Below are 12,501 nucleotides of genomic sequence, written 5' to 3'. Positions count from 1 at the left end.
TATCTTTTTATATATACATATACTTACCGACGAAAAATTTTTTTATTTCTGCAAAATTTTAATTTATGATATAATTTTAATTTAATTTTAATTAAAAATCTCTTTCTCTCTCTCTCTCTCTCTCTCTCTCTGTAATTTAATAATTCAAGTTTTTAAAAAATTTATATTTTTATAACATAAAATATCTTGTAATTCTTTTTATTTTTTGTTATGGAAAAATAATTGGCTAGCTAATATTATATTATATAATAACATATTGAAATAACATACATTGCTACTTTATATACTGATATATATTATATTATATATTGATTATATGTTTTTTTTCTACATTATTATATATATATAAAGATAAAATTCTGTATTAATGTATAGTATACCTCTTTTATATTTATTTATATAATAAACAAAACTGAATACTATTTTCAATCAAATTGGAAAGCCTTTTCGAAAATCGACAGCTACATTTAACATGTCTTTGCAACCAATACTTTCCATTTTCTCTTATTCGCTTTTCTATTGAAAGAAAACGACGCAAAAGGATAGGTAACAGGATACGCAATGATGGGGTTAGAAAACCTGGAACGGAATTATCTCGCGGATTATGTCGGCCTGAACCTTAGATCCGAATACGACACTGCTAGGTGGAGGCATCCGTATCCGGGTTATTAAAAGCGGCTCGTCTGAACCCTTCAGTGTAAAGCCAATACAATACAATAATGAGAATAATATGCTCTATTTACAAATTAAAATATCAAATTTCAAAATATTCCGCGCGCTATTTTATCAATATTAGCTCTGATTCAGCCTTTATACGAGCATTAAAAGAACTTGTACAGCTATATCTCAATCTTTCGTATGTGTATTTTTTTGTTTTTTTTTTTTTTTAGGTATGAATGCAAAATAAAATATGTTCGTGCAGAGAAAAAAATGCAAAAACTTCAGAAAAAAATAGTCCATTTTTCTCGCGAGTCACATAAAGCAGATGCAACGTGAAAAACTTTTCCCTTAAAGACTACCAAAAAACGGTATAAGGAAGTACCGAAATCAACAGGATTAACGCACAAAAAATTAGAAGTCAAGTTTTTAAGCAACGGATTTTTACAGTTTTACAATGTATCCGTCCAAATCGGGAAAATATTGTTCTCGATGCGCCGTTCGTCGTTACAATTTTTTGCATAACGGGAAAAAATTCTCGACAAAGTGAGTAATACGGTTCTATTCCTTTTCCCTGACTGACCAAGTAAAAAACCGACACTAACGAATACTTTTACGATGTTGAAATTCTTTTTAACAATGTTTTAAAAGACAACACACATACATACACATATATAGAAAGTGAAAAATCTTCATTCGGACAAAAATCGGATAATTATTTGGAAACATTACGAAAAATCTAGTAAAATACTTCCTTCGTTGTTTTTTTCTAGATATCTTCATTTTTATCTAAACATGATAAAAATGATTTATATAAAAAAAGCACATTGTAAAATATTCGTTTTCCTATCTTGCAAGAAACTTCGTTTTATAACTATACCCGCAGACATATATTTTTCAATTAAATAATTCATTTATATTTTATTTTTCTTGTGTTTATACACTTTAACAAGATACTTTCTCGTTGGATATAAAAAAAATTCTATTATATAAAATTAATTCGACATCAGTTGATTACGATTACAATTATAATTATGATTACAAGTACAATTTTGATACAATCGCGACAATTAACGCCGTAATAAGGCGTTACAAGATTATTTCGCGGAAGGTATAAATAAACGAAGGCTGGCGTACGTATTTTCGTGATTCACCAGTACCAGTCCGACGATACGACACAACCGTCGTTTCAGAAGGATACAATAAACGCGGACAAGAGCCAAGCACTCGTTACGAGCGGGCCCCGAAGGCTCTAATTAAAATAACAAACGGAAAATCCGCGAGAGTTTCCGCCGCACTTGCAGAAACTTCCCCCGCTCGTCTCGCAATACAACCACCCATTTCCATTTCCCGACACGCGTCCTCCCGCGCCCTCCGCGAAGAGGAGTACCTGCTTCGCATAAACGACAACTATATATTCAGCTCTCTCGGCGCGCGACTGTATATAAATGTTTCCATATTATATCACTCTACACAGTCGAAAGTGTTACTCCGCCGATAGGGGTTAAACCAAGATTGAAGACTTGATATATTATGAGAAAAGGGCGTATAACAAAAATAAAATAAGAAAGGATATAAAGTATAAAAAAACTTTAAATATTAAATTATAATTACAATAAAAATAAATGTATAAACAATAAAATTAATCCTTTTCAAATTAATTAATACAAAAGTATAGAGAAAAGTACATTGAAAAAAGAACAGTGAACGCTAAATATAAAAGAAATTGCAACAAAAGTATAGAAATTATAAAATGAGCTAATAATATCACAAGTATATATGTTTAGATTAATTAATACGCTTTTGATATGATAATTTTAATTCGTTAGCTAATTTTTTGTACATGAAAAGTTAAAGAAAAACTTATATGAAGTAGTGCTGCACAGAAAATAAAATGACTGGAAACAGAAAAGTGATAAAAAGAGGTAGAAACATAATTGTACTGAAAATAAAAAATGGAAAAGAAACTGGAATATACAGAATCGGAAACGCGTAATAAACGTTTAATTGAGCAACGAAAGAACAGACAGAAGGGCCCGCGCGCGAAGGAAAACATCGAAGGAAAAGGAGACAATAAGCAGAAAGAACAAAGGGGTCGAAACGCGGGGTGGGATAACCGCGATGAGGGGTAAGTGAGGAAAAGGAACAGGCGAGAGACTAACCGCGAAGAGGGGTTGGCGTTTCTATTCGGAAGGGGGTTGGTTCTGGCGTCTCGTTACAGCGGTTGGCTGTCGGAAGCGCGGATGATGCGGCGGGGAAGAGGGCGCAAACCCCCGAGGGGGTTGAAGCCGGTCTCGCCGTGTTTTTCGCCGATTGAATCAATTAAAGAGGAAAAACTCCCGGGGTAAAATATTCGAGACGTGTCCTGACCGTCGTGCACGGTCGCTTATACATGCGTGCTCGTTCGTTTGTACCGATCGAGAGATCGACGGCACTACCTTTTGGATTGTCAGGTATCGAGGAATCGGGTTTTTCGTCATTTGTGCGAGCTAAGATCTTGATGTAGAAAGCATGCGCTGATGCGTGCAATTTTTAACAACGAGGCATCTTTCAAAGCTTATAAATATCGATTAAGTATATATGTGTTATAATTAAATATATACATATTTTTTACATGTGTTATATATACATATAAGGCGCACGAATAAAACATCCACACATACACATTTAATATTTTTTATTTGAAATTTTTTTATATTTTTTTAAAATAAGTATTACGATCTCCATTGTTGCGATATTTATTTATTATAGAATTTAATGGACTAGTAATTTTATAAATGGCACTACAAATGGATATATACATTGTTGCTCAACTAAATATGTAAAACAATATAAATAGAAGAGCGCATGTATTAATTTTCTCATAAACAATTTCGGAAGGGGGTTGGTTCTGGCGTCTCGTTACAGCGGTTGGCTGTCGGAAGCGCGGATGATGCGGCGGGGAAGAGGGCGCAAACCCCCGAGGGGGTTGAAGCCGGTCTCGCCGTGTTTTTCGCCGATTGAATCAATTAAAGAGGAAAAACTCCCGGGGTAAAATATTCGAGACGTGTCCTGACCGTCGTGCACGGTCGCATATACATGCGTGCTCGTTCGTTTGTACCGATCGAGAGATCGACGGCACTACCTTTTGGATTGTCAGGTATCGAGGAATCGGGTTTTTCGTCATTTGTGCGAGCTAAGATCTTGATGTAGAAAGCATGCGCTGATGCGTGCAATTTTTAACAACGAGGCATCTTTCAAAGCTTATAAATATCGATTAAGTATATATGTGTTATAATTAAATATATACATATTTTTTACATGTGTTATATATACATATAAGGCGCACGAATAAAACATCCACACATACACATTTAATATTTTTTATTTGAAATTTTTTTATATTTTTTTAAAATAAGTATTACGATCTCCATTGTTGCGATATTTATTTATTATAGAATTTAATGCGCTAGTAATTTTATAAATGGCATTACAAATGGATATATACATTGTTGCTCAACTAAATATGTAAAACAGTATAAATAGAAGAGCGCATGTATTAATTTTCTCATAAACAATTTTTTTCTCTGTATAAAAGCGTAAAAATGTACTACAATAAAACGCAATTAAGTTTTGTATTAAAAACTTGAGATATCACAATTTATTTCTATATATATAATATTTAGTTTTAAAATAACCATAGTATCAGTATAAAATATTTATGCTAAAAATATACTTGAATAGATGCCAAATAATTTAATATTTCTTATAATTATTTTGTGTTGAACAAATGTACTGTCTGCACAAAACAAAGTATTTTTATGAGCAACAAAAAGAACTTGTAAGAACTATACGAAAAATTTGTTTGCGCAAGGTGTTTCGTGTTCGCTTTGTAACGCGATCGGGATAAGAAGTATGCATGTGTAGTCGTCGTAAGGACTAAGAAATGAGAGAAGAGGAACGAGAAACACACAGAGGCAGAGTGTCAGGCAACAGGCTCTAATCTCTTAATTACCAGTGAATAGGCTCGCACCGCGTGCGGCCGTGCTAAAGACGATGCGGGGATTACCGGTAATAGTACTCTCGTAAGTCCACCATCCGGCTTGTTTGTTAAATAATATCATCGCTACCCGTGACAAAATAGATTTGCGTAATATCTTTTTATTCAATCTGCGCTCTTAGTCGACTCGCAATCAAAAATCAATACAAGATTATGTAAAATTATAAATGATGTAAGGTAATGGGAAATTATAAATAGTAAAATGTTTTTTTTTAACTTTGTTATCTTTATCTAGCATTTTTAAAAAAATGAAGAGAGGGAGACATTTATATTTGCATTTATTTTTTATATTTATCTATTAAACAGTGCTCGTACAAGAAAACATATAAGTATCAAGGGTTTCGAGATTGCGCGCGACTATCAGCTTTGACATTTTGCAAACAGCCGCAGAGAGAAATGACGATTCAGCAGATATCGGGAACGTCCGACGGATTCCTAATTGACAGTCTCGCAGTGTGGAGCCACGATTCGCCGACACGTCAGTTGATCTGCAATCGTAAGCGTAAAATAAAATAGGACAAGCGGAAGTGCGGCAAAATTTATCGGAAGAATAAGAGCGATACAGGGTATTCAGTAATATATTTTCATTTCTCTATAAACTTTTTTATTTATATGAATACAATTTTTCAAAAAAGAGATATCAAAGCATTTAGAATTAATAGCTTTTCTAAAAAGGTAAATATTTAATATCTTGTAGAGAAATGAAACTTTAGAGATTAATTTTGCATCTGATTTATGCACTCTTTCTGTTTTCTAGTTTAGTCTTTAGCTAAAAACTTAGTCTTTATCATCATAAAAAATAGTTAATGAATATTGAGATATTTGTTAATGTTAATAGATTCCTGTTTATATATGTGTATATAAAATAACACAATTATATAATTTTTGTATCAAAAATTATTCTCCCGATACAGATTTTAAAAGATACAGTCCCGCACTTATTTGAGACATTAATATCACAGCAGTTCGATCCGGACAGTAAGAGAAATTAATGCCAGATATAAATACTCTACGAAATTTTACCAACGAATGAGAGGGCAAGGGCATTAAACCCTGCTGTTTCCCTGCTGTATTCTTACTGTTTCGTAACACAATAGAAACAAGTTTTCAGAAAGAACGAATAAAAGACTCTTTTCTTACAACCTGCCACTAAATGATAAACCGGTAATCATAATTCAGATTTTTGCAATATCAATATCGCAAATTTAAATCCTTCAATAAAATGTAAATCAATATTATCATTATAAGAAATTTATTATGCGAGGTTCTGTGACTGCAGTCTTTTTGAAATATAGCTCTTACAGTAATTATTAAATCTTAAAAAAATCTAATACTAAATACAAGAATAATAAATCAGAGAATAACTTTTATTGTTTGTATCACAATCTCCTATATAAACAATCATTGGAAAATACTTCCTGTGATATAAGGCAATAAATTGTTTTGGCGAAGGCTCTTATTGAAAATAGTGGTTGTTTGTTAGAAAACAAAATTAGATACACATTTTCGATAAAGAAAAGAAATGCAATTGTATTTACGATACTTTGGTTCAACCATATAATAGCTTTATAAGTTATTTGTCGAACAAATCTTGTTGTCCTGTTGTCCTGTCGAGCATTTCTTTCCAATATTTACTAGAGTCTTACCTAAATTGACGTTTCCTGATTTTCCAAAGAGTCAATGGTTTCGAGGTGAAAGTTTTCTTTGACGTTCTAATTTATTATCGCGTATCGTATTTCTCTGTCTGTACTGACCATAATTGATGAACTCTATAGGTCAGAAATATTTGCAGTAAGATGGTAATTAATTCTTTGCACACATATTAATACATTAAATCGTCAAACATTTTATCATGTAAAAGAAAAACATATACATCGTTATTTCGAAGGAGAGGAAAAATGATTTTTATTTATTTTCTTTTTTTTTTATATAAAGATTAATAAAAGAGAGATAGAGGATGCAATTCCATAATACAAAAAATACATAAATATGTATAGTATATACAGCCGTCATTATGATTTGCGATTCAAATTAATAACGATCTTTTCTGATAAAGTTTTAATCTAAATTTTATTTGGGCATAATCATATGAACTATGTACTTGTAATGTGATAATATCGGACACTCATGTTATGACGTGGCTCAAGAAAAGAAGCCTTCCTCCTTTCCCCTCCCTGCTTCCCCCACACTCATGTTATTGTCTAACTCGTCGATTTTATACGGTATCGCTAATGGTCCATGCATATGTAAAGATTTCTCGCAGAGGCTTCGCTGTGCTCGCGAGAGCTCAGCGTAGGGGTGCCAAGGGGCTTCTTTCGTTCCTATAACATCTGTTTTATATAACCGTTTTATGTCACATCCGCCCTTTGCCGATCATCCGTTCAGCGTGTGACGTATACAGAGTGTTTTATATAAATTCTTAACTTGATTAAAACACAAGCCAATCGAGCATCCGCGAGGTCTCTCGCGCGAAACTTAATATCAAAACATGAAATAATCGCAATAATTAATAATTATCGCATCTTTGCATGACGTATGAAAATAATTGTTACTCAGATAATCGTTATTTACGTGTATATGACAAAATTATGCGTCAAGACAGAGCACGCAATCAATCTCTTGGTTTCTCTAGCACAATACATCATAATAATAAAACAAAAATGAGTGATTCTCTTATTGCGTGTATAAAAAACATAATTACATAATCATAACGATTATGTATAATTATATATAATAATACACATTGTAAGCATATTTAAAATTCCTTTTTTTGCAATATACATTTTAGCGTTACTATATAAGTTAAAAGAAAATTAAGAAAAATATTCTATGCTACATTTTATATATTATTTGTAATTTAACAATACATTAAAATTATTTTTGCACATTTGATAGGGTAAAAATAAAATATTTTAACATGACTTTCTCTCTCTCTCTTTCTCTTTCTCTTCTTTTTCTTTGTTATATGGAAACTGAATGGGTGGTCCGTAACAGATAATCAACGAAGTGTATATCGTTTAAACTTTCTCTCCGAATATATACCAATTTGAAAATTTTCTCGAGAAGGGGATGAGCACACGACACCGATTTCGTGCCGTGCCATGCCGTGCGCACGACATCACTCCCTGCCGATAGGTCGCGCCTTTATTTACTAGGTAACTTTTGTTATACCCAGTGCGCTTTTACGGCCCTGCTGAGCCTTTAAAATTATGGTTCCTTTTTAGAACTGAGTTAAACACGTACCATCAGATCCATTTTGATGCCTTCAAGTCTGATGAGCCACGCGTTTTGCTTATGGCTTTGAAAGTTATTTTTTTCTCTATCTTTTTCCATCGTTTGTTAGAGATAAAATGTCAGATATCTATACCTCTTAATTTATGTAAATCACATCAGGAGAAATGCCATCGTGCAAACAGGCTAGGCAGATATAATTTTTAAGAGTAATTGAAAATTTCATATGTAAAGATTTGTAAATATAAAAAATAAAGAGCTTGATAAGTAATTTTTTTTTAATTTATTTTTTGTGGAAAATTGCAAAGAAAATATATGTGACATTTGATTTGTACAATTGTAATTCTTATGAAATTGATACAATAATTTTTAGATTGTTCTATAATATATCTAATGCATAATATATATATTACATTTGATTTATCGCGATGATAGTGTCATAGAGTGAACAACTTCAATAGAGAGAGATAAATCTGAAACTTAATACATGATTCATATATGTATTTATATGTGCCCAGTAGCGTGCGATGCCGATGCGCACTATTAGACATTGTATAATCGTGTGATTGTCAAGATTCGTACAAGTTCATGATATAATAATATAATTTGATAGCGCATATAACATGTTACTTTTCGATGACGTAGATTTGATATCTTATATATGCTTTTAAAATAATTGTTATTAGAAATGCAAATCTAATTTCTACGCATAAATTCCATCCTTGCACAAAACTGCGATCGGAAGAATTCGACAATCAATAGATCAACTTACAAACTTTTCAACCTTCCATCTCGTAAAAAAACAACGCTAACAAAAAAATGAAAATCCCGTTTACATTATAGACCTCTATTGAAAACCACGAACGGTGATTGCGTAAGAATAGCGTAAAACCCACCAGAAACGCTAGGACAGAAAATATCTTCGTAAAAGGAAGAAAAAAAAGCGAAGGTGGATGATTTATTACCAGCTGTTTTGTTGTATATGTTTGTAAAATTTTCAAAACTAGCGGTAAAATCTATCTCCGTTCATAAAGTTGTGGTAGCACCTGAAGCTGTTCCTGGCTTACCGCACACGCGACGGCCGTAAAAGTGTTCACGTTTTCGAAAAACTAGGCAAGCGCATCGCCATAAGTGCAATAAAAAGACTCGAATCGAGCAACACAGTAGCCACTTTTTTGCCTTCTATAAAAGTTATACGACAGTCCATCGTGGCAGTCCGAGCTGCGGCTTATATAAGACCTTTGAAAAAACGGATAGCTTTATGATTTACGAAGCACAATCATTCCCGTTTGGGTCCGACCATAGTTTCTCCTTCGAGAAAACAATATTTTCCTTTCGGCTTATTTGATTTAAAATTCTGTTTTAATATTGCATTGCCGATCAAAAGAATTGGATTTAATTGTCTACGAAATTTAACTCGATACGAGATGATCTGTATTTGCCTACGATGGCAAATACGGAATAATACGGCACTATTCAAGACTATGATTCAATCCTACTTAATGACTAAAGTACTAGTTCAAGGTAGCTGTCAACGAGATTGCAGTTACAGTTTATGATTGCATATGCAACGCATAACATGTTATATCTTCTGATAAAAGTTTTATATGCTCGTCTGTTTAACGTAAAATGTTTAACCTGTGAAACGAAGAATTAGTTCGGTTAGATCAGTGGAACTGCTTAAATAAGAATAAAATTTAGTAAGTATGCTTTATCATTAAAAAACTGTAACAATAAAAATTACTTGTATTAACTTTATCAAATCGGGAATCATGGCTCTTTTACTATAATGTAATTAATAAAACTAAGTCAATTTGAAATTCACAATTGTCTTGCTTTTGAAATAATTGAGACAGCATTGGCGACAATAGTTATACTTGAAATAATTTATAGATGATAAATAATAGATATATAATACTTTTTAATTTTGAATTCTCAAACGTTAAGAAAAATTATTCAAAAATTTCCATAATATTACGTATGCATGCAAATTCTTTTTTTAAGCATTTTCATTATTTACTTATCTTATTTACTGTATAATATAAGAAATTTAATTCAATTAATCATTAGCTTGCTTTATTCGTTTCTGTGCGTTAATATATGTATATATAGAATAATTTTTAATTATATGTGACAATACTTTACAAAAGATAATTGTAGAATTCAGAACAAGAAAATATCTTTTTGGTTTTTTAAAATAATACAAAAATTATATTAGTTATAAATGACAATTTATATAATTCTTTCCAATAATAATCCATTTTGTTAAAGATACAGAGTATCTCATATAAAATATATTATCACAGAACTATTATTCAACAATAAAAATGAATGTATCACAAGGAATGACCGACACGATCATCAAACAGTTCTTTAAAATGGTACTTCGGAAAGAATTTTGTGATGAAACGATTAACGTGCTTCATATAGAGAATTCCAATTTAATCAAGGGAACTAACTTTCTTAGTGATTTTTTCAAAGTACGAATTTCATATACTATTCTATCCAAAATTGATAAAAAAATATCGATACAAATTGCTGATATCGTCGTGAAATCGGAACCTATAAGCGGCATACAGTTGACAATGGTTCGCGACCAGGGTTTATTTATATGCGAATTAACGATGCTGAAAGAAGTTCTGCCAAAGATCGAGAAGCTCGTGCAGAAGCAATTAGGACCGAAATTGTGGTACGGATCGCCAGAATTCAGAATTCTTGTTATGGAGAATCTATCGGAAAGAGGATTCGTTATGAAAGATCGACAAAAAGGACTGCCGATGGAACATTGCCTTCTTGTGATCGAGCAATTAGCCAAACTACACGCGAGCTCCGTGGCGTTACACGAGAAGGTAAATGTACATATGCGAAATAAAGTGCATCTAATTATAAAATATAATAATTTGACTCTTAAGACTTGAAAAACATGAAACATTTACAGAATCAAATTACTCACCCATAAAGACTCTTCTAATCTTTGAGCTCTCGTTTATAAAAAATTTTACTCTGTTATCTGTAACAAAATTAAAAAAGTATAAATTTTAAAATATAGAATAACACATAATTTTCATAAATTATTTTGTATATCTTTTTGCGTAATCGAAAACCTATCCTTTAAAATCTATCAGCAATTTTATTAGAGTCAAATTATTATAATTGTAATATGTTTACTCGATATATAAGGAAATCAAAATGATAAGATATCAATATTATAAGTATTTAGATAATCAAAATTTAAACTTAAATAGTGAACTTTGAAGGAACCCAAGTTGATCGAGTCGTTTAAAAACGGCGGGATTCTGTCTGTGAATTGTCCAGCGAGTTTTATGCGAATGTTGGAAGTATCTCTGTTGAATGTAAGTAAGGCGATTCGAGGTTGGACCGATCAGAAGTACGCACATATCGCAAATAAATTAGATAAACTGGTGAAGACATTTAGAGATAGATGCGCCGACATTTACAAATACGAACCTAACGAATTCTGTGTTTTAAATCATGGTGATTGTTGGATTAACAATATAATGTTCAAAGAAAGTGACAATGGAAAACTCAGCGATGTTCTGATGGTAATGTTCTTTCTCATCAAAAACAAGTTTTAATTATTTTGTTGAAAACATATTCAAAACTAAATAATTGTTCAGATATACATATGCAGAATAAGTTTCGCTTTTTATTACAACTTATCAAATTTTTAATTTGCACGGAATATTTAGATAGAAATTAATTTTCTAAACAAATATTTGCAGGTGGACTATCAAATGTCTGTTTATTCATCTCCAGCTATTGATTTACACTATTTTTTGAACATTTGTCCGCAAATGGAACTAAAATTCGAGAACGATGATTTTTTATTGAATTCATACTTGAAAACCTTGACAAATACGATGATTTCAATAGGCTGTGCTATGAAAGCACCTACAATGGAAAAATTAAAGGCAGCCCTGCATAAGAGACGAATATACGCTGTGTTTGCAGGTGTTATACTTAATTTGAGAATGATGGCCGATGCAAAAGATACTGAAGATTTCGTGGACTTGTTAGAGAAGTTGCAGGGAGAGACAAAGATGGACGTATTTAAAAATCCAGATACTGTGATATTAGCTCAGAAGATGATTCCCATTATGGATCAAAGAGGCTATTTCGATTAAAAGTAACACATTTAATAATTATTAACGTATGATTTTATCTTATTATTAATATGCAGTTCTTATTTGCTAAACAAAGAATAAATATAGCATACATCTAATAAGAAATATTTTAAATTGTATTTATTATATATGTATATATATAATAAATTATTATATATATATGGATATAATAAATAGTTATGTATATAGTTATATAGTGTTATATAGTATTATAGTTATATATTACATACATTAATAACAAATTAGTTATATGTATATTGCATACATTCTTTTCTAACAATTTTGTTCAAAAATATTCCAGCATGACATTTATTCCCTCTGTTGTCGAGATTCTATTTAATTTGTGTATTCATAATATTTTAAACTGAATAAAAACGTAACATAAATAATATTTTGTGTGCTAACTGTTCGGGACGGCGGAAAGTCAAG

At 31.6% G+C, this 12,501-nt stretch overlaps 1 protein-coding gene across 2 annotated transcripts; it reads left to right on the top strand.

Moving 5' to 3' along the window:
• Positions 1-9,450: 9,450 nt before the first annotated feature.
• Positions 9,451-12,205, top strand: LOC115243560. 2 transcript variants are annotated; one of them, XM_029820672.1, is made up of 4 exons: positions 9,451-9,627; positions 10,234-10,776; positions 11,185-11,490; positions 11,671-12,205. In XM_029820672.1, the coding sequence occupies exons 2-4, from the start codon at positions 10,255-10,257 to the stop codon at positions 12,070-12,072; spliced, it is 1,230 nt and encodes a 409-aa protein (XP_029676532.1). In that variant the 5' UTR covers positions 9,451-9,627; positions 10,234-10,254; the 3' UTR covers positions 12,073-12,205. The 2 variants fall into 2 exon arrangements, with proteins under 2 accessions (XP_029676532.1, XP_029676533.1); XM_029820673.1 differs by having other exon boundaries at positions 10,199-10,776.
• Positions 12,206-12,501: the final 296 nt, after the last annotated feature.

This window comes from Formica exsecta, unplaced genomic scaffold (genome assembly GCF_003651465.1).
Source record: "Formica exsecta isolate Colony F162 unplaced genomic scaffold, ASM365146v1 scaffold72, whole genome shotgun sequence".
Lineage (NCBI taxonomy): Eukaryota > Metazoa > Arthropoda > Insecta > Hymenoptera > Formicidae > Formica > Formica exsecta.
Note: the sequence above shows the minus strand (reverse complement) of the source record. Positions and strands in the feature narration are given on the sequence as shown.